The 23,868-nt window shown below is 41.9% G+C and overlaps 1 protein-coding gene across 1 annotated transcript in view; it reads left to right on the top strand.

Annotated features, from left to right (window-relative positions):
• The window catches only part of LOC140478678 (F-box only protein 36-like), an 89,102-nt gene that overhangs the window by 47,867 nt on the left and 17,367 nt on the right, over positions 1-23,868 (top strand). The window contains exons 2-3 of the mRNA XM_072571948.1: positions 3,399-3,507; positions 11,936-12,108. Coding sequence (XP_072428049.1) covers positions 3,399-3,507; positions 11,936-12,108 — 282 coding nt within the window. The remainder of the gene's footprint in view (positions 1-3,398; positions 3,508-11,935; positions 12,109-23,868) is intronic.

The raw sequence follows: 23,868 nt of genomic DNA, 5'->3' as shown, positions 1-23,868 counted from the left end.
ATAGATAAGTAGTTAGAGTTGAAAATGCGTTGCTGGAAAAGCGTAGCAGGTCAGGCAGCATCCAAGGAACAGGAGAATCGACGTTTCAGGCATCAGCCCTTCTTCAGGAATGAGGAAAGTGTGTCCAGCAGGCTAAGATAAAAGGTAGGGAGGAGGGACTTGGGGGAGAGGCGTTGGGAATGCGATAGGTGGAGGGAGGTCAAGGTGAGGGTGATAGGCCAGAGTAGGGTGGGGGCAGAGAGGTCAGGAAGAAGATTGCAGGTTAGGAAAGCCTACTTGCGGAACGTTTCAGAGGACACCTCTGGGACACCCGGACCAACCAATCCAACCACCCCGTATCCCAAGACTTCAACTCCCCCTCCCACTCCACCAAGGACATGCAGTCCTTGGATTCCTCCATCGCCAGACCATGGCAACACGACGGTTGGAGGAAGAGCGCCTCATCTTCCGCCTGGGAACCCTCCAATCACAAGGGATGAACTCCGATTTCTCCAGTTTCCTCATTTCCCCTCCCCCCACCTTGTCTCAGTCAAATCCCTCGAACTCAGCACCGCCTTCCTAACCTGTAATCTTCTTCCTGACCTCTCCACCCCGACCCCACTCCAGCCTATCACCCTCACCTTGACCTCCCTCCACCTATAGCATTCCCAACGCCCCCTCCCCCCGCCCCCCCCCCCCAAGTCCCTCCTCCCTACCTTTTATCTTAGCCTGCTGGACACACTTTCCTTCTTCCTGAAGAAGGGCTGATGCCTGAAACGTCGATTCTTCTGTTCCTTGGATGCTGCCTGACCTGCGCTTTTCCAGCAACACATTTTCAGCTCTGATTTCCAGCATCTGCACTCCTCACTTTCTCCTCCTAGATAAGTGGTTAGTTGGGTTTTCTTTCTCTTTTTTTTGTGGTTATTATTTTTTCTTATTTAATTTTATATTGGTGTTTATATTTGTTTGTATTACATTTGTAATTTTCTAAAAAATCTTAAAAATGTTCTTTTATCAATAAAAATACCTATATAAAAGGGTATAGTTAGGGTACAGTTCCTCCTGGTAGAAAGGAGAGGCTATGGTTGGCAGGATCAGGGGAACTTTAATACTCCTCTTAAGATCTAAAATTTGAATTTAGGTTGTTGTCAGAAGCAACAAGTATATGTAGATTTTTACTAACCACAGAATGGCTTTTCAATTTAGAATAACACAACAAAATGGCTAAGAATAATGATTGAACTTTGTGAACTTGTACTGCTGTTTTGCAGAATTAAGCTAAAGCCAAAGATAAGAGAACAATGGAGTCTTCATAAAATGAATACTGACACATTAATTGACCATTCAAACTAACCTTGAACTGCTACCCAGCATTAAATTTAACATGGGCTCCTAACTGTTCATTTAGCAACCTCGTGTGTCCTGAATCTTTGCGACAGGACAGGCCCTGAAAGCTGTTACTATTAAAATATTGTGAACCCAATACATACTAGGTGAGAGCTAAGATTCCCTAATTTTTTGCTTCTCTCCCTCTCCTGCCTGCAGCAGGATTATAACATTCACTCCATTTTATTGAATGCCTCTTGCACATTTCAGCTTCACTGCTTCCATGGTTTGGTTTGATTTGATTTATTTATTGTCATATGAACCTAAGTACAATGAAAAGTTATGTTTTGCGTACATTACAGGCAAATCATACCATAAAAAGTGCATGAGGGTAATAGAAGAGAGTGAGGAATGTTATGTTACGCCTGCAGAGAAGGCACACAAAGAGCAAGATCAACATTAAGTTCAAAATTTGAGAGGTCCATTCAGAAGTCTAATAACAGAAAGAAAGAAGCTGTTCTTGAATCTGTTAATATGTGTGTTTAAGTTTTTTATTTGTAACTTCTGCCTGATGGAAGAGATTATAACTGGGGTGGAGGAATCTTTGATGATGTCGGCTGCCTTTCCAAGGCAGCAAGAAGTATAGATGGATTCAAAAGATAGAAGCAAAAGCAGAAGTTGTTGGAAAAGCTCAAGTTGGTCTGGTAGCATCTGTGGAGAAAAATCAGAGTTTACGTTTCAGGTCCAGTGACCCTTCCTCAGAACTCTGTTTTCATTTCTGATTTCAGCATCTGTGATTCTTTCGCTTTTTATTCAATACATGGAAGGTTGGCTTGCATAATGGATTGTTCTATGTTCACAGCTCTCTGTAGTTTCATCCGGTGCTGGGCAGAACAGTTGCCATACCAAGCCACGATGCATCCAGATAGAATGCTTTTTATGGTGCATTTATAAAATTGTGAACAATCTCTACAGACATGCCAAATTTCCTTGGCCTCCTAAGAAAGTAGGTTGGTCACTTCAGGGTCTCATCAGAAATTACATTAATTAGGAAAATTAGAGAGGGTTCATAATGAGCAACTGCTTAATTACTTGTCTTATGCCCTCACCAAAGTTGAATTTGACCCCTCATAGTGTCTATTCACGATTCAGCTATTTATCCACATCAGAAACAAAGGAAACGGAATGTTTCAGGATTTTGTAACATGAAATGTTTTTGTGTATATGACTAGATGGCAGTCCCACAGTGTGCTGGAAAATAGAAAATATGTAACATTTTGGCTGTGAAATGGATAACTGAGTTTTTGTTGCAGTTTTGACAATAATTCAAATTTAACCAATCAGTTTTAATTATGCCCCAGGATACTAAAACCCAATCAAGTTTGAACTTATTGTTTTGAGACGATCCGATGTTGGGGGAGTTTAAAATGCAGACATTTTGAAAATTGGTCAGAGTGTAACTGCCATAGAGAGAGAGAGAGAGCTAGTTGCCCATCTAACATCTTGATCTCCAAAAAATGAGAAAACACTCTATCAAACATACCTTTTCATGTGAAACATATTTTCAGTAAAAAGAAAGACGACAACCCAGGAAATTCAGCAGCCAGAAGAGGGAAGACACAGTGACTGTGTGGTTTTGTAATTAAGTTAATGTAATTTTAATGAGTGTCCTATTGGAGCAGTACATTGTTATAGAGTTGAAGGCGGATACTAAACAGTTAAGAGAAAGGAATGTAATTTGTGAATAGTTGTTTAATGTTCACTTTTAGAGTTAAAAAATAACTTGATGTTATTTTCTTTAAATCTGGGAGTTCTCTCTCACTCATTATGAGGCGAGGTCATGTTTTCTGGGTGTTTTGTTTAATTAACAAAGGGGGGGTTCACTTCAGTGTTGTAACACTTATTATAAATGTGTTACTATTTAGTATTGATTGAATTTTAAATTGAAGCCGCACCAAAATTATGCATAAATTTGGAAGGGAATAGTAGGACTAAGTCAAAAACATTTGCTATCAAAATTCACATATAAAGATCACATGAACCTTGCATATGGAAGTTATGTTATGACCATTTGTATTTCCATCCATCTACAGGTAATCTGGAGATGGTGGAAAATTTCTTTTCGAAGTGAATTTCGAAATGTGCATCCTGGTGAACAAGTAAACTCTCACCAGGATTTCTTGGACAATTATACTCTACAAGGTAAAGAGAGCTTATGGTTTCAGCTGAGTTACATTTGTTGCACGTATTAAATTGAGAGAATATAATTAAAATTCCTTTGTATACACACAGAAGGGATGCTTTGGCCCAGTGAGTATTATCACTAAACTATAAATCCAAAAATAATGTTCTTAGATAATCCAGAGAATGTTCTGGGGACCTAGGTTCAAATCCTGCTGTGGCAGATGGTGGAATATGAATTCAATAAAAATCTGGAATTAAGAGATGGTCACTGTGCAGCCATGGTCGATTGAGAGGAAAACCCATCTAGTTCACTAATATCCTTGACAGATGGAAACTGTTGACCTTACTTGGTCTAGTCTACATATGACTGCATTATGATTGACTCTTTAACTGGCCTCTGAAATGGCTGAGCAAGCCATTGAGTTTTAACAACCGCTAAAAGGGAAAAATGGAGTGAAAGCAAACTGACCACTGGCATCAACCTTGGTATCGGAAACGGCAACTGTCAACAGCTCTGTCATCCCTGCAAAGTCCTCTTTACTAAAACTGTGGCTTGTGCTAAAATTGGGAGAGCTGTCTCACAGACTAGGAGAAAGTGAGAACTGCAAATGCTGGAGATTAGAGTTGAAAAGTGTGGCGCTAGAAAAGCACAGTGGGTCAGGCATCATCCGAGGAATAGTCGACCTTTTGGGCATAAGCCCTTGATCAGGAATGTGGGGAGGGGAAGGAGGCTGAGAGATAAATGTGGGGGTAGGGAAAAGATAGCTGGGAAGGCGATAGGTAGGTGCAGGTGGGTGGTAATAGTGATAGGCCGGAGGGGAGGGTGGAACAGATAGGTGGAAAGGAAGATGGATAGGTAGGACAGTTCAAGGGAATTTGACAGCACCTTCAACACCCCTGGATATGTTCTGTCCCACCCGAAGAACAGATCCAGCAAAGGTGCCAGCACGGTGGTATACAGTTGGGAAGGAGTTGCCCTGGCAGTCCTCAACATTGACTCCAGACCCCATAAAGCTTCATGGAACCATGTCAAACATGGTTGTCTTCCCTCAGCTGATGAATCAGTACCCCTCCATGTTGAACAATACTTGCAGGAAACACTGAGTATGGCAAGGGCACAGAATGTACTCTGGGTGGGGAACTTCCATGCCCACCATTAAGAATTGCTCAGCAGCAGCACTACTGATCAAGCTGATTAGGTCTAGAGGACATAGATACTAGACTGTTTGTCTGTGGCAAGTGGTGAAGAAATCAACAATAGGGAAAACAAACTTCACCTCATCCTTACCAATCTGTTCGCTGGAGATGCATCTGCACAGGACAGCATCAGTAGGAGTGACCACTAAATTGTTATTGTGGAGACAAACGTCCACCTACCCACCATCCTGTCATCCGACTCTGTCACTGTGCTAAATAAGACAGACTTTGAATGGATCTAGCAATTCAAGACTGGGTAGCCATGATGCACTGTGGGCCATCAACAGCAATTGAATCATACTGTAGCCTCAAGTGTTTGTGTGTCTATATAAATGTCTCTTAAATGTTGCTATCCTATCAGGAAAAAACTCCAGAGACTGATATCCCATTACCAAGTCTCCCCTTATTCACACATGAACAGTCTCTGAGTTTAGTACTGCCTCATTCACAGTCAGTTATCAGAGTGTCCGATATTTTAAAAATCTATCAGCAGGGGCTCTCTAACTGGGGCTGTTAATATGATCCAATCAGGAAACTCATATTGTATCGCATCCAGCTGGCGGACCTCCATTACAATCACTACACTATCTGCTTCTATCACCTCCTCTGGCAGTGCATTCAAGGCACCTCTGACCCTCCATGAATTTTTTTAAAAATTCCTCACAAATCTCCTTTAAACTTTCCACCTCTCCCCTTACAACTCTGCTCCTTAATATTTCACATTCACACCCTGAGAAAGAGGCTCTGACTATCCACCCTAGCCATGCCTCTCATAATTTTATATACTTGCTGTCAATTTGCTCCTCAGCCTCCAATGCTTTAGCAAAAAGAACCCAAGTGTGTCCAACCTCCACTTATAGCTAATACACTCCAATCTATTCAAAATCTTGGTTAACCTCTTTTATACCCTCTCTAAAGCATTTGGTAATCAGAGCTGTGCAAAATAGTCCGAATGTGACCTAACTGCAGCTGTTTTTATTTCTACAGCTGTAACACAGCTTGCCAACTTTTTAAACTCAGTAAACTGATCGATGAAAGCAAGCATGCTGTACGCCTTCTTATCTACCTTATCCACTTAAGATCCCTTCATATATTGAAATTGTGAGACTAGATAAGAGGAAAAATAAATATATGTAAGGTCTCAGCAACTGAAAACAGACAAAACTTTGGTCCTACTTTTCAAATATTTTTCCAATCTGAAAAAAAGGAATAAGGAGGGCTAAAAGGGGTCACGAAATATCTTTAACAAGCAGGGTTAAGGAAAGTCCCAAAGCCACTTATTAGTATATAAGGAGCAAGAGGGTAACTCGGGAAAGGGTTGTCCCACTCAAGGACAAAGGAAAGTTGTGCTTTGAATTCAGACAAAATGGCTGAGATTCTTAATGAGAACTTAGCGTCGGTTTTCACCGAGGAGAGGGACATGGCGAATGTTGAGGTTAGGGATGGATGTTTGATTACTCTAGGTCAAGTTGGCAAAAGGAGGGAAGAAGTGTTGAGTATTCTAAAAGGCTTTCAGGTGGACAAGTCCCCAGGTCCAGATGGGATCTATCCCAGGTTACTGAGGGAAGCAAGAGAGGAAATAGTTGGGGCCTTAACAGATATCTTTGCATAATCGTTGAACACTGGTGAGGTCCCAGAGAACTGGAGAATTGCTAATGTTGTTCCCTTGTTTAAGAAGGGTCGCAAGAATAATTCAGGTAATTATAGACCAGTGAGCCTTACACCAGTGAGAGGAAAGTTGCTGGAGAAGATACTGAGAGATAGGATCTATTTACATTTGGAAGAAAATGGGCTTATCAGTGATAGGCAGCATGGTTTTGTTCAAGGAAGGTCATGTCTTACCAACTTAATAGAATTCTTTGAGGAAGTGACAAAGCTGATTGATGAGGGAAGGGCTGTGGATGTCATGTACATGGACTTCAGTAAGGCGTTTGATAAAGTTCCCCATGGTAGGCTGATGGAGAATGTGAAGTCGCATGGGGTCCAGGGTGTTCTAGATAGATAGATAGATAGATAGAGAACTGGCTGGGCAACTGTAATTGTGGAAGGGAGTTTCTTAAAATGGAGAACTGTCACCAGTGGTGTTTTACATGGATCTGTGCTGGGACCACTGATGTTTGTGATATACATAAATAATCTGGAAAAAGGTATAGGTGGTCTGATTAACAAGTTTGCAGATGACACTAAGATTGGTGGAGAAGCAGATAGTGAAAGGGACTAAGCAGAGGGATTCAGATCCTTAAAACACAGACGGCAGGTTTAGATTGAGGATCTGGAACAGCACAGGCTTGGAGGGCCGAAGGGCCTGTTCCTGTGCTGTAATTTTTTTTCTTCTTTATTCTATATCTGCCATTGCCTCTAGGCAGTTAGGATGGGTAATAAATGCTGGCCTGTCCACCCTTATCCAATGACTGAATTTTTAAAAAAACTATTTGCGTGCCAAATCGCAGAAGCAGCAAGTGATAGACAGAGCTGAGTGCTCCCACAGCCAATGAATCCTATTTAAGCTCTGCAGCCCTGCCACATCCAGTTGTGAACAATAGTGTGAACAATTAAATAAGGAAGAACCTGTACAACTATGCCATCCTCAATAATGTGGGAGCCCCCAGAACATCAGTGCAAAAGACAAGGCTGAAGAATTCGCAAAAATCTTTAGCCAGACGTGCTAAGTGGATGATTCATCTTGACCTCCTCAAAAGACTGCTACCCCAGTCTTCAGTCGATTTAGTTCACTCCATGTGATATCAAGAAACGTTTGGAGGAGCCGGATAAAGCAAAGCCTTTGGGGCCTTGATAATACACTGGTACTGAAGACTCTCAAAATATGAGTTTTTTGAGGAAGTAACCCAAAAGATTGAAGACAGAGTGGTAGACGTTGTTAACATGGACTTTCATAAAGTCTTTGATAAAGTTCTGCATGGCTGACTAATAAGTAAATTTAGATCACATGGGATTCAGGGAGAGCTAGCCAATTGGACACAATATTGGCTTGAAGGTAGGAGACAGATGGTGGTGGTCGAGGGTTGTTTTTCAGACTGGAGGCCTGTGACCAGTGGTGTTCAGCAGTGGTCAGTGCTGGGTCCGTAGCTGTTTGTCACATGATTTAGATGAGAATTTAGGAGACCTGGTTAGTAAAGTTGCTGATGACACCAAAATTGGGGTGTAGTGGACAGTGGAAGAAGATCATCTAAGATTACAAAGAAGTCCTGGCCAATTGGGTCAATGGCCTGAGGATTGGCAGATGGAGTTTAATTTGGATAATTACGTGGTATTGCATTTTGGTTAAAAAAAATTAAGTAATGGTAGGGCCCTGGTAATGTTGTAAAACAGAGAGACCTGGGGTTTTAGGTACATGCTTCTTTGAAATTTGCATCACATATAATAGGGTGATTAAGAAGGTGTTTAGCATACTTGCCTTTATTGCTCAGACCTTTGAATATAGGGGTTAAAATAGAGAGTGTGGTGCTGGAAAAGCACAGCAGGTCAGGCAGCATCCGAGGAGCAAGAAAATCAACGTTTCGGGCAAAAGCCCTTCCTCACACTCTCTACTCTAATTTCCAACATCTGCAGTCCTCACTTTCGGCTATAGGAATTAAGATGTCACATTGAGGTTGTACAGGACATTGGTGAGGCTTGTCTGGAGTTCTAGTTGTGTACAGTTCTAGTTGTCCTGCTATAGGAAGAGTATTATTAAATTGGAGAGAGTTCAGAAAAGATTTACCAGGATGTTGCCAGGAATGGGACGTTTGAGTTATAAAGATAGGCTGGGACTTTTTTCACTGGAGAATAGGAAGTTGAGGGGTGATCTTATTCGAGGTTTATAAAATCATGAGAGGCATAGCTAAGGTGAATATAGCAAGGGTCTTTTCCCTAGGGTGGGAGATTTCAAAAATAAGGGCATACTTTTAAGGTGTGAGGAGAAAGTTATGAAAAGGACATGAGGGACAATTTGTTTTACACAGTGGTTCATATGTGGACTGAACTGCCACAGAAAGTAGTGGATGTGGAAACAATTACAATGTTTAAAAGACATTTGAATAAGTATATAAATAGGAAGGATTTGGAGGGATATGGGCCAAACACAGGCAAGAGGGACAAGTTTAGTTTGAGAACAAGGCCAGTGTGGACTAGGTGGACCAAAGGGTCTGTTTCCTTGCTGTATGACTATGACTTGTGCTCAAAACTTGCCACACCTGTAGCGAAGCTGTTCCAATGCAACTATAACGCTGGCACCTAAATGACAATGTGGAAAATTGCCCACATATCTGCTGTACATAAAAAGTAGGTCAAAAGGGAGGTGACAGTGATAACAGTGCTAGACCATACTATGAATCTAGTGACCCAGGTAATGTCCTGGTTCAATTCCCACCAAGGCCAATAGTGGAATTTGAATTCAATATAAAAGAATCTAGGATTAAGATGACCATGAAACCATAGTCGATTGTAGAAAAAAAACCCATCTGGGCCATTAGGGAAGGAAATCTGCCATCCTTACCCAATCTGGCTTACATGCATTAATATTGATCTAATGTTATTCAGTGATTAATCTGTCTTGTTCACAGAAGACTGGTTGCGTGCTTTCTTTGAATCTCAAACAAATCAACCTCAGTAGATACAGTGCTATGGATCAGAACTTGCTATGCTGCCTTTTAGAAATATTTGAAGATCTGAATTGAATAATTCATTTATTGTCAATTGTATTTAACAAATGATTCAATGAAAAGCGTAATATGTCACCATGCTCTGGTGCTGTGTTAAGTTACAGAAGATATTAAGATATAATTCAAAACAGAGTTCTTCCTCCTTCCTTGTGCTCTGCTTGACATGGGATGGGTCCTCTACAACAGGCTGTTTGCCCTCCCAATGCCCCTGCAACACAGACCATTCCAGGAGTCCCACATCAGGGCCATTGCTGCTGCCACTACTCCACTGTCAGGTGCATCTCACCGGGCCATTCCAGTTGATCAAGCGGGAATACCGAATTTGGCCTTCTGCTTCCCCACAGTTGATGCTGCCTTTTCCACCGACTGCAGAGGCTGCCCTCAAAACCAGTCCTGCTGCCACCACCTCGGGACCTGTGCTAGGCCCAGTGTCAGAGTCACCACACTCTGTTGCCATTACGAGATCTCCAAGGGCTTGCTTTCCTCTGCACTGGGCTCGCTGCCCCTGAGGAGCCAACTCCTGCCACCGCTGCTGTGAATGCTCGGGAGGCTGGGTCTGCTCTCACCCTGTCAAAGACAGCGAAGAGGCCTCCAAAGAGGAAAACCAAGAAAAAAAGTGTGAAAGAAAAGAGCTAAAGCAAAGACCAAAAGTAAAAAGACAAAGAAAGCAATTTGAAGCAGATGAGCCCCAGGCCAGAAGCTCGGATAGAACACCATTATTTCGCTGCCATCTTGGGCCATCTCAAAATATTGCTGAAAAAAATATTGCTGTCAAATTGATTTTTTTTTACCCCTATCATTTATCTGGTCTATAATTAGTCATTAGCTGCAAATGGTGAAGGTCGTTGATGAACTTTTTATACAAATTCAGTTTTCAAGCAATGTGGTTTCATTCAACTATGAGGCAAATACCTTGTGCTCAGTAGAGTTTGGATTTAGCAAACAGTCATCAGAATGAAAGCAAACAATATTACAAACTTAGAAAAGATTTCAGTTAAACATTAACTATTATTAATCTTTTCAATCCACTAATGGGAGGGCTGCCTAGGCGGGGGCTGTTTCCCTGGAGTGCCAGAGGCTGAGGGGTGATCTTTTATAGAGACTTATAAAATCATGAGGGGCATGGATAGGATAAGGTCTTTTCCCTGGGTTGGGGGAATCCAGAACTAGAGGGCATAGTTTTAGGGTGAGTTGGGAAAGATATAAAAGGCACCCAAGCTTTTCACGCAGAGGGTGGTGTGTGTATGGAAAGAGCTGCCAGAGGAAGTAGTAGAATTTGGTAAAATGATAGCATTTAAAAAACATCTGGACTGGTAAATGAATAGGACGGGTTTGGACAGAGATATGGGCTAAGTGCTGGCAAATGGGACTAGACTAAGTTAGGATATCTAGTCAGCATGGATGACTTGAACCAAAGGGACTGTTTCTGTGCTGTACATCTCTAATGCCATGAATTCATACTTTTACATTCTGTAAATCTGGATCAGATTTGCATGTTGAGGTTGTGTAATAGCAAATGGCTAACCAGAGTAAGTGAAAGCCAGCTGGCACAAGATTCTGTATTTTTTAGTTTCTGTAGAGCCAGCTGAAATTTGTGTTTGTAAAGTTCCAAAAAAAGTGTGCACGTCAAATCTGCTCTTTAGATCAATTTCTTTCTTCATAGCACAAAAATGAGCTCAGAATGGCACCAAGAAAATTACTATTGGAAAAAATCCCTATTGGACATTATTGACATAATGAAAATGAATCTATTTTTGTGAACAATATTCCCTGTGGAAAATAAAAGAAAGTTACTTCTATTATGATGTAAAGTGTGTGATTTATATAAACTTTACATCATTTATTTTTGAGTTTGGATTTTTAGTTTTGAACCAGTTGGTATTTGGGGTTTTCTGTCTGTCTCCAGGATTTAATGATAAACTTGAGTATTTCAGTAGCCGTGGTTTATTTTAAAACCATTTGAGAGAGAGAACCTCCCAAGACCTAATAGATTTTACTTACATTGAAACATAGGAAAGGTGGGCAGCACGGTGGCTCAGTGATTATCACTGCTGCCTCATAGCAGCAGGGACCTGTGTTCAATGCCAGCGTTGGTTGACTGTCTGTCTGTCTGGAGTTTGCATTTTCTCCCAGTATCTGTGTGGGTTTCCACCAGGTGCTCCAGTTTCCTCCCACAGCGCAAAGATGCGCATGCGAAGTGGATTAGCCATGGGAAATGCAGCATTACAGGGATAGGGCAAGGGGATAGATAGGGGTGAGATGCTCTTTGGAGGGTATGGATTTGATGAGCTGAATGGCCTGCTTCCACACTGTAGGGATTTTATGATTCTACAGGAACAGAAAAAGACCATTCAACCCTTGTTCCACCATTCAATGAGATCATGGCTGCTCTATGGCCTAATTCCATATACCTGCCTTTGGCCCATATCCCATAATATCTTTGCTTAACAAAGAAAATCTATCTCAGAGTGCTCTTTAGGACAATCCTGGTTGCCAATATTGAAAAATCATTTTTCTAAAGAGAATGAAAGTTAAAGATAATTCTAGCAATGACATTTTCTAAACATCTGTTTCTTTCTTTCTTTTAGTTCATATTGGTGTAATTTTTGGCAATGAAGTGCTCAAGTATGTTTGCAATCTTTGTCAACATCACTTTGATTATCTCGATCGCATTCCTAATGGCCTGCTCATGTACATAATTTTATTTTTGGATCTTGAGGACATTGCCAGACTTTCCCAAACATCCAGAAAATTTGAAAAGGTATCATGTTTTATTACTAATTTTAATAATATTTCACAAACTTAAAGCATTGAAAAAAACTGATTTTTAATCTGGTTATTCTTTGTTTCTAATAATCAATGGAATGGAGACCAGTGAAAATATTCATTCAGTTTTGGTTGTGTCTCTCACCACAGACCTAAGTATAATTATTACTATTTTCTGAAAGCAGAGATTTGCATTGAAGAGGGTGCTTCACAACAAAGTATAGCGTTAGATAGGACAAAGACTGGTTCATGAAGGATTGAGAAAGACAGATAGCACAAGAGTAAAAATAGTTAGGTGTTAGATGGGTTTGCACTAAGAGGGAATGTATGAAGCTCGACATGAAGTTTACAATGCAGGTATGTAAATAATGAAGCTCAGCAAAGCAGATTGGTGCAAATATCGACACCTGAACATGATGCCATGTGCTGGAAAGAGAGGATGTTCTGAAGGGCCTTAAGGTCACAATCTGAAAAAATAACTCTAAATAACTAATGATGCTGGAAATCAGAAATATAAACACATTGTTGGAAAAACTCAGGTCTGGCAGCATCTGTGGGGAGAAATTAAAGTTAACGTTTTGGGTCCAGTGACCCTTCTTCAGAACACAAACTGTTTGGTTACAGTTAAGAAACATTTAAGGTGCCATTACACTTCTGGCCTCATTCTATCAGTTTTCAGAGAAAGATATGAAGTAACAGTTTGCAAGGAAATTGCAGACAGATGCAACAACGTAGAACTGTGCAACACAGGAATAGGCCTTTTAGCGCTTCCCCCGCCCCGTATTTATGCCAACCAGGATCCTATTCTAAACAAATCCCATCTGCCTGCACATGATCTGTATCCCTCAATTCTCTGCCTGTCCCTGTGTCTGTCTAAATACCTCTCAAACATTGCTTTTGTCTCTGCTTCTACCACCTCACGTGGTAGCGCATTTCAGGCACCTACCACCTCTTTAAAAAAGAAAACTTCGCCAGTCTCCTTTTAGTATATTCCCCTTCTCATCTTAAACCTATACCCATATTATTTGGCATTTCCACCCTGAGAAAAAGACCATCCAACCTCTCCAGGCCTCTCATAATTTTAAATACTTCAATTAGGTGCCCCTCAACTTCCAACAGTTTAGCGCAAACAACCCAATTTTATCCAATCTCTCTTTGATAGCTAATACACTCCAGCGAGAAAGTGAGGACTGCAGATGCTGGAGACCAGAGTTGAAAAATGTGGTGCTGGAAAAACACAGCAGGCCAGGCAGCATCCGAGGAGCAGGAGAATCGTCGTTTCGGGCATAAGCCCTTCTTCAGGACTCACACTCCAGTCCAGGCAACATCATAGTAAACCTCTTCTATATCTTCTCTAAAGCCTCCACATCCATGGGGTGACCAGAAGTGCACACAATACTTCAAATGTGGCCTAACTATGTTTTATACAGTTGCAATGTAACTTGCCAACTTTTACACTCAATGTCCAGACCAATGAAGGCATATTTTGAACATTCCCATATAGGGGACCCTGCAAATTATCTGATCGAGATAAGCAGGCACTATTTCTTTCGGGTAATTGATTATTCAGTTAATCGATTCAATGCCTTTCCTCTGGGGCTTGGTGTTTTCTGTAAAGTCTGTTCCCAGTCCAGGAGACTAGCAGTAGCACAGAGTGTGCGAGCCCTGTCCAAGATCACCCCCGCCACCCCCAGCATCACACCCCACCCGCAACCCCATCCAACACCACCTCCGCCACCCCCAACCCCATCCAACATCACACCCCAACCCTGTCCAACACCACCCCTGCCCCCAACCCCGTCCAAACACCAACCCCGCCACCCCAACCCCATCCAACATCATACCCCAACCCCATCCGCCACCCCCATCCAACGCCACCCCCTGCCCCCAACCCCGTCCAACACCACCCCCCACCCCCAACTCCCCCCCCCTGCCCCCAACCCTGTCCAACACTGCCCCCTACCCCCAACCCCATCCAATACTGCCTCCCTCAATTCTGTCCAACACAGATGTGATGGATGCTGAGGAACTGGGGAGGTAGCACAGTCTTCTGAGGACCAGACGAGAAAATCTCAGCAGGTCTGACAACATCTGTAAGGAGAGAAAAGAGCTGATATTTCAAGTCTAACTGACCCTTTATCAAAGCTATGACAAAGGGTCAGTTAAACTCGAAACGTCAGCTCTTTTCTCTCCTTACAAATACTGTCAGACCTGCTGAGATTTTCCAGCATTTTCTCTTCTGGTTTCAGATTCCAGCAACCGCAGTAATTTGCTTTTATCCAGTCTTCTGAGGAGTAAGGTGACGGCATTGAGTATGAGAAATATCACCCACTACATGGTAGAATAGCATTAGGCATAACAAGTCAGACAGGATCTAAATGATTCACAGTTGCAATAGACTTCAGCTCGGATTAGTGACTGTAAATTTCCTTTTCATCAAAGTCAAGTGGTCTCTTTTTTTTTCCCAGAAAGAAATGCAGTTTTTTCTTTGTTTGTTTGTTTGTTTTTTTTTCTTTGCTTTTGTTGCTGAATGAAAGTGAATGTTTTCAACCATTTGAAAGATTTCCAGATTTCTGACATTCCCAGTTACTAGCGGCGTACTGCAAGGGTCAGTGTTGAGTCCACTGCTGTTCATCATTTTTATAAACTACCTGGATGAGGGCGTAGAAGGGTGGGTTAGTAAATTTGTAGACGACACTAAGCTTGGTGGAGTTGCGGATAGTGACGAAGGATGTAGTATGTCACAGAGAGACATAGATAAGCTGTAGAGCTGGGCTGAGAGGTGGCAAATGGAGTTTAATGTGGACAAATGTGAAGTGATTCACTTTGGTCGGAGTAACCGGAATGCAAAGTACTGGGTTAATGGTAAGATTCTTGGTACTGTAGATGTGCAGCGAGATCTCTGTATCCAGGTACACAGATCTTTGAAAGTTGCCACCCAGGTTGACAGGGTTGTTAAGAAGGCAGGCAATGTTTTAGCTTTTACTAATAGAGGGATCGAGTTCCGGAACCATGAGATTATGCTACAGCTGTACAAAACTCTGGTGCGGCCGCACTTAGAGTATTGTGTACAGTTCTGGTCACCGCATTACAAGAAGGATGTGGAAGCTTTGGAAAGGGTGCAGAGGAGATTTACTAGGATGTTGCCTGGTATGGAGGGAAGGTCTTACGAGGAAAGGCTAAGGGACTTGAGGCTGTTTTCATTAGAGAGAAGAAGGTTGAGAGGTGACTTAATAGAGACGTATAAGATAATCAGAGGGTTAGATAGGGTGGACAGGGAGAGCCTTTTTCCAAGTATGGTGACAGTGAGCACGAGGGGTCATAACTTTAAGACTATAAGACATAGGAGTGGAAGTAAGGCCATTCGGCCCATCGAGTCCACTCCGCCATTCAATCATGGCTGATGGGCATTTCAACTCCACTTACCCGCATTCTCCCCGTAGCCCTTAATTCCTCGAGACAACAAGAATCTATCAATCTCTGCCTTGAAGACATTTAGCGTCCCGGCCTCCACTGCATTCCGCGGCAATGAATTCCATAGGCCCACCACTCTCTGGCTGAAGAAATGTCTCCGCATTTCTGTTCTGAATTTACCCCCTCTAATTCTAAGGCTGTGTCCACGGGTCCTAGTCTCCTCACCGAACGGAAACAATTTCCTAGCGTCCACCCTTTCCAAGCCATGTATTGTCTTGTACGTCTCTATTAAGTCTCCCCTTAATCTTCTAAACTCCAATGAATACAATCCCAGGATCCTCAGCCGTTCCTCGTATGTTAGACCAACCATTCCAGGGATAATCCATGTGAATCTCCACTGGACACGTTCCAGTGCCAGTATGTCCTTCCTGAGGTGTGGGGACCAAAACTGGACACAGTACTCCAAATGGGGCCTAACCATAGCTTTATAAAGTCTCAGGAGCACAACGGTGCTTTTATATTCCAACCCTCTTGAGATAAGTGACAACATTGCATTCGTTTTCTTAATCACGGACTCAACCTGCATGTTGACCTTTAGAGAATCCTCGACTAGCACTCCCAGATTCCTTTGTACTTTGGCTTTACGAATTTTCTCACTGTTTAGAAAGTAGTCTGTGCTTTTATTCTTTTTGCCAAAGTGCAAGACCTCGCATTTGTTCACGTTGAATTCCATCAGCCATTTCTTGGACCACTCTCCCAAACTGTCTTGATCCTTCTGCAGCCTCCCCACTTCCTCAGTACTACCTGCCTGTCTACCTAACTTTGTATCATTGGCAAACTTCACTAGAATGCCCCCAGTCCCTTCATCCAGGTCATTAATATATAATGCGAACAACTGTGGCCCCAACACTGAACCCTGTGGGACACCGCTCGTCACCGGCTGCCATTCTGAAAAAGAACCTTTTATCCCAACTCTCTGCCTTCTGTCAGACAGCCAATCCTCAATCCATCCCAGTAGCTCACCTCGAACACCATGGGCCCTCACCTTGCTCAGCAGCCTCCCGTGTGGCACCTTATCAAAGGCCTTTTGGAAGTCGAGATAGACCACATCCACTGGGTTTCCTTGGTCTAACCTACTTGTCACCTCTTCAAAGAATACCAACAGGTTTGTCAGGCATGACCTCCCCTTACTAAATCCATGATGACTTGTTCTAATCAGACTCTGCTCTTCTAAGAATTTAGAAACCTCATCCTTAATGATGGATTCTAGAGTTTTACCAACAACTGAGGTTCGGCTAATTGGCCTATAATTTTCCATCTTTTGTCTTGATCCTTTCTTGAAAAATGGGGTTACAACAGCGATCTTCCAATCATCCGGGACTTTCCCTGACTCCAGTGACTCTTGAAAGATCTCAACCAATGCCTCCGCTATTTCCTCAGTCACCTCTCTGAGAACTCTAGGATGTATCCCATCGGGGCCAAGAGATTTATCAATTTTAAGACTTTTTAGCTTTTCTAGCACTATCTCTTTTGTAATGGCAACCATACTCAACTCAGCCCCCTGACTCCCTTTAATTGTAGGGATATTACTCATGTCTTCCACTCATGTGAAAACTGATGCAAAGTACTTGTTAAGTTCTCCTGCTATTTCCTTATCTCCCATCACTAGGCTTCCTGCATCAGTTTGAAGTGGCCCAATGTCTACTTTTGCCTGTCGTTCGTTTCTTATGTATTGAAAGAAACTTTTACTATCATTTCTAATATTACTAGCTAGCCTACTTTCATATTTGATCCTCTCCTTCCTTATTTCTCTCTTTGTTATCCTCTGTTTGTTTTTGTAGCCTTCCCAATCTTCTGATTTCCCAGTGCTCTTGGCCACTTTATAGGATCTCTCTTTTTCTTTAATAGATTTCCTGACTTCCTTTGTCAGCCATGGCTGTCTAATCCCTCCCTGGATAATCTTTCTTTTCTTGGGGATGAACTTCTGTACTCTGCCCTCAATTATACCCACAAACTCCTGCCATTTTTGCTCTACAGTCTTCCCCGCGAGCCTCTGCTTCCAGTATATTTTTTTTTATCCTATATCTATCCTATATCTATCTATCACCCCTTTAAATTGAGGGGTGATAGATAGGACAGATGTCAGAGGTAGTTTCTTTACTCCGAGAGTAGTAAGGGTATGGAATGCTTTGCCTGCAACGGTAGTAGATTCGCCAACTTTAAGTACATTTTAAGTCATCATTGGACAAGCATATGGACGTACATGGAATAGTCTAGGGTAGATGGGCTTCAGATTGGTATGACAGGTCGGCACAACATCGAGGGCCGAAGGGCCTGTACTGCGCTGTAATGTTCTATGTTCACACGTTGAACAATGAGAAGATCTATGATGCTAGGCGTTAAAATTGGGTAACCTATGTAGCTTGGTTCATATGGCTGCAATTACAATGATTATTGATCAGATAGGTGATATATAAATAGCAATAGTATCAATTAAACTACCTATTTGTTCTCAGAAGTGTTTCATTTTCATTCTCCTCCAACTATGTGCACTGTAAAAGGGCAGTTCCTGGCTGGCCCGTTTGATTTGTTGCATAGCTGGGCTTTAGAACCAGCCCCAACTCCAGGAATCCTAGAAGATCTCAGCAGTGGTAAGTATTATTGTGGTTACTGAGTGCATGATAGCACAAACTCGGTACTGTGGGGGCATGATGCATAGCTAATGAGGTGAGCTGTGGAAAGTAACATGAGAAAATTCACTGAAGCTTATGCAAGAAAACCTCCAGGGAACTCCCCAAAACTGGCACAGTGGTAAAATCCCATGTTATAAGCACTGATACTCAGTATGCCGTTGAAAACGGTGAATCACACTGATCACTTAGTGATTTGCTTCTGATGATGCAAGTCAAACAGCATCTGTAAAGAAGGGGAAAATGTTGATTTTTTTTTTTGCGCCTGAAACATCAAGATGTTTCCCTTTTGTTACAGATGCTTGGAGTCCCGTGATCCATTCTGGTCTCCAAATCACAAAAAGGAAAAAGAGTCAATGGAGAGGGTGCAAATTACTTGCTAAAATGACAGCAGAGCTGACAGGTAATCCATATCTCCAAAGATTGCTTAGGACAGACCTCTTTTCTTCAGAATAGAGAAGAATGAATAGTGACCTAATAAAGGTCTTTCAAAAATTATTAAGAGGTTTCATACAGTAGACGTTAAAAGGATTTCTCCATTTGCACTGAACCCAAAATTAGGGGCAATAAATAAAAGATAGGTACCATTACATTTATTAAGGAATGCAGGCGAGCATTCATTACTGGGATTGGTTGGAATGTGGACCGTTCTTTAATGAGGAGCAGTTGCGGCACGCAACATAAGTCCAAATAAAGAGAAACTAGTGAAATACATAGTCGTACAACACAGGATCAGACCCTTTAGTCCAACTCATCCATGCCAACCAAGTTTCCCAAACCTCATTTGGCCCATCACCCCCTCAACCCTTCCTATTCATGTACCTATCCAAATGTCTTTTAAGTGTTGTAACTGTAATTGCATCTATCACTTCCTCTAGCAGTTCATTCCACATACAAACCACCCTCTGTGTGGAAAACATTGTTCCTCTGGTCCCTTTAAAATCTTTCTCCTCTCACCTTAAAAATATGCCCTCTGATTTTTGAACTCCCCCACTCTAGGGAAAAGAACCTTGCCAATCACCTTATCTATCCCCTCATGATTTTATAAACCTCTAAGGTTACCCCTCAATTTCCTACAATCCAGTGAAAAAAAAGGTCCCAACCTTTCCAGCCTCTCCTTCTGACTGAATTCCCTTAGTCCCGGTGACATCCTGATAAATCTTTTCTGAACGCTTTCCAATTTAATAATATTCTTCTTATAGCAAGGCGACCAAAACTGGACACAGTACTCCAAAATTCACCTCAATAACAACCTGTCCAACTTTAGCATGATGTCCCAACTCCTACACTCAGTGGTCTGAGCAATGAAGGCAAGCATGTTAAATGCTGCCTTAACTTTCATGTTTGCCTGTGACACAAATTTCAAAGAATTCTGTATCTGAACCCCTAGATCGCTGTTCGACGACACTACCCAGGGCCCTACAATAAACTGTGTAAGTCATGTCCTAAATTCAGTACCTCACATTTATCCAAATTTAAACTCCATCTGCTACTCCTCAGCCCATTGGCCCAATTGATCAAGATCTTTTGTAATCTTAGATAACCTTCTTGGAAGGAATTGAGAGATATGTTTACAGATTTAAATTGAATAACAAAGGTTAAGGCTTTTAAGGAGCATACACACAGTCCAGTTTAGTAGTATAGTTTAAATATCTATAGTTCATTCTATGTAGGAGATGGGCTCCCATAACCAGTATATGCTTTGCAGCAGAAGCTAATTGTACATCACTGTTTGTGATGGGTAAAGCATGGGTAAAAACTGGGTAAAGCATGATGTGGAACAACATGGGCTCAACCTCCATTTGTTCTGTTATTGCACTTTGTGATGTCATAGTATAGAGATGTGATTAGGAACTTTTGGACAACAAGGACACTATATGAAGAGAGAGAGAAATGCTGCTGTTAATGCTGAGACCTTGTTGGTCTTTGGGACAAACTGCAACATGCCATCACGAATTACTGAGAAGCTTCAGAATGCTACCAGATTTTTGCAAACTTTTGAAATGTATCCCCTAAAGACCATAAGACAGAGAAGCGGAATTAGGCCATACTGCGCATTAGGTTAGCTCTGCCATTCAATCATGGCTGATATGTTTCTGAACCTCATTCTCCTGCCTTCTCCCATAACCCTTGCTCATCTTGCTCATCAACAACCTATTGATCTCTGTCTTAAATACACTCAATGATTTGCCCTTCTGCAGCAATAAGTTTCATAGATTCACCACTCTCTGGCTGAAGGAATTCCTCCTCATCTCCATTCTAAAGGGTTGTCTCTTCGATCTGAGGCTGTACCGTAGTCTCTCCTGCTAGTGGAAACATCTTCTCCAAGTCCACTCACTGCAAACCTCACAATATTCTGTAAGATCCAATCAGATCCCTCTAAACTCTATCGAGTACAGACCCAGATCTTTAACTCCTTCTCATATGACAAGTTCTTCATCCCAGAATCATTCTTATAAACCTCCTCTGAAACCCCTCCATTGCCAGCACATCGTACCTTGGATATGGGGCCCAAAACTGTTCACAATATTCCAAATGAGATCTGACCAAAGCCTTATACAGCCTCAGCAATACATCTCTGCTCTTGTATTCTAGTCCTATTGAAATGAATGCTAACATTGCATTTGCCTTTCTAACTAGGAGAAAGTGAGGACTGCAGAAGGGCTTATGCCCAAAATGTTGATTCTCCTGCTCCTTAGATGCTGCCTGACCTGTTGCGCTTTTCCAGCAACACATTTTTCAGCTTTGTCTTTCTAACTGCCAACTGAACCTGCATGTTAATCTTAACCTGCATGTTAATCCTGAAGTAGGTCTCACCAGTCCTTTTGCATTTCAATTTCTGAAGACATTTCCCTTTAAAAAATAGTCTATGCCTTTATTCTTCCAAAATTAGTGCAAAGTCGCACACTTTCCCACTTCTTTGTCTGCTCTGCTAGCCTGTCCTGTCCTTCTGCAGCCTTCCACATCCTCCACATTAACTGGCTCTCCACCTATATTTGTGTCATTTGCAAATTTAGCAACAGTGCCCACTGTTCTTTCATCCAGATCTTTAATGAAATATGAATGTGTGGTCCCATCTCCGATCCCTGCAAAATTCCAGTACCCACTGGCTGCCATCCTAAAAAAGATCCCTTTATCTCCTCTCTGCCTCCTTCCAGTCAGCCATGCCAGTACCTTGCCCTTAACACAATGGGCTCTTATTTAACAGCCTCACAGTGAGGCACCTTGTCAAAGGCTTTCAGAAATACAGACCATGTTCTATGGTAACTTTGATGGAAAGTATACCTTGTTACTGCACACTGCTTAGAGATGCATTCTGCCATTGTATTTGGTAAAAATTTCTCATATTCTTGAATTCCTCAAAATGCAAAGTCAGAAATCACAATGACACCTGGTTATAGTCCAACAGGTTTATTTCAAATCACAAGCTTTCGGAGCAGAGCCCCTTCGTCAGGCTACACTATGAAAACTTGTGATTTTGAATAAACCTGTTGGACCATAACCTGGTATCATGTGATTTCTGACTTTGTCCATAGCAGCACCACTACATCATCATTAAAATACAGATCGTTCTGTTATAACATGTTTCGTTAATGCAAATTCGTTATAACACAATTGACAAATTGGGGACACTGTTTGTTGGCTGAGCTGGAAGGTTCGTTTTCAGATGTTTTGTCACCATACTAGGTAACCTCTTCAGTGAGCCTCCAGACGAAGCAGTGCTGGTGATTCCTGCTTTCTATTTATATAGAGTCATAGAGATGTACTGCATGGAAACAGACTCTTCGGTCCAACCCGTCCATGACGACCAGATATCCCAACCCAATCTAGTCCCACCTGCCCATATCCCTCCAAACCCTTCCTATTCATATACCCATCCAAATGCCCTAGCCTGTTCAGCCTCTCCCTATAGTTCAAATCCTCCAACTCTGGCAACATGCTTGTAAATCTTTTCTGAACCTTTTCAAGTTTCACAACATCCTTCTGATAGGAAGGAGACCAGAATTGCCTGCAATATTCCAACAGTGGCCTAACCAATGTCCTGTACAGCCGCAACATGACCTCTCAACTCCTGTACTCAATACTCTGACCAATAAAGGAAAGCATACCAAATGCCTCCTTCACTATCCTATCTACCTGCGACTCCACTTTCAAGGAGCTATGAACCTGCACTCCAAGGTCTCTTTGTTCAGCAACACTCCCTAGGACCTTACCATTAAATGTATAACTCCTGCTAAGATTTGCTTTCCCAAAATGCAGCACCTCACATTTATCTGAATTAAGCTGTATTGTTTGGGTTTCCTTGGCTTAGTGCTACAACTCTTCTCAAAATTTGCTGGGGGCACTGTTTCTAAAGCAGACTTTTAAAACATGTGCTGGCTATAATGCAGTTACGGAACCAACGCTTCTAAGTGTTGTTTCTAAAGCATGACTTTTCCATAATGTGGGGTTGCACAACAACCTAACCATCATGTAAAAAAAATTACACGTACAGGCATTACTGACAATGAGTATTCAATGTAATTATGAAATAAGGCTGATTGCACATAGGTAGAATATTGAGATATACATAATTACATTGGATAAATGAACTATATATAGCTGGGTAGATGAAATCTGAGTCTTTGGAGTTTGGGGAAATTATGCCAATCAGTTAACTGGCTTATTCTGACATAGTACTATTGATTGTCCTGAAAACAATGCTGGAAATCACAGTGAGTCAGGCAACATCCATGGAGAGAGAACAAACTCACAGGCTCTGATAAAGAGTCATCTAGACTTGAACTTTTAATTTGCCGTCTTTCCATGGATGCTGCTGATCCACTGTGATTTTCAGCATTTTTTGTTTTCAGTACAGCTTCCAGCATCTGCAGTAATTGGCTCCTACTGTTGATGTCCATGGGGAAAATCATAAAATTGATAACTTAAGACAACAAAACATCTTGGTACCTCAAGTTGCAACAGTTAGCTTTAGGTTACACTTTTCCTTAGGAATAGCACCATGGATTGGAAATTAACAGTCAGTGTAATCAAGGTGGTCTCTGCTCAAAACATATTATTAATGCAAATTATAATAGTAACTGCAAATCCATTCATGGCATGTAACTGAATTGTTACTTTGTTGGAGCAGATAAGCACCTCTGTTTATTTAATATGATGGAGATAGGGTGTGTTGACGTAAATAAGTGCCTTGAACCTCATCCTCTTTGGCTCTGGTCAGCCTCAGCTATGCCTCTTTTCTTTCTAAGGATCTTGAGATGTGCTAGACTACCATTTACCCAGAGGAATTAGTAAATTTGCAGATGATACCAAAGTCGGTGGTGTACTGGACAGCGAAGAAGAGCTTGATCAGTTGGGCCGATGGCCCAAGGAGTGGTAGATGGCATTTAATCTAGATAAATGTGAGGTGCTATATTTTGATAGGGCAAATCTGGGCAGGATTTATACACTTAATAGTAAGGTCCTGGGGAGTGTTGCTGAACAAAGAGCAGAGTGCAGGTTCATAGTTCCTTGAAAGTGGAGTCGCAGGCAGTTAGGATAGTGAAGAAGGCATTTAGTACACTTACCTTTATTAACTTGAAAGCCTTTTTCTTGAGGCAGTATCTGTTAGCTATAATCAAATTGGCCCTAAAACTCATCCAAGCCAGACC

The sequence above is a fragment of the Chiloscyllium punctatum genome, chromosome 6 (assembly GCF_047496795.1).
Source record: "Chiloscyllium punctatum isolate Juve2018m chromosome 6, sChiPun1.3, whole genome shotgun sequence".
Lineage (NCBI taxonomy): Eukaryota > Metazoa > Chordata > Chondrichthyes > Orectolobiformes > Hemiscylliidae > Chiloscyllium > Chiloscyllium punctatum.
This window is presented reverse-complemented; position numbering and strand designations above follow the sequence as displayed.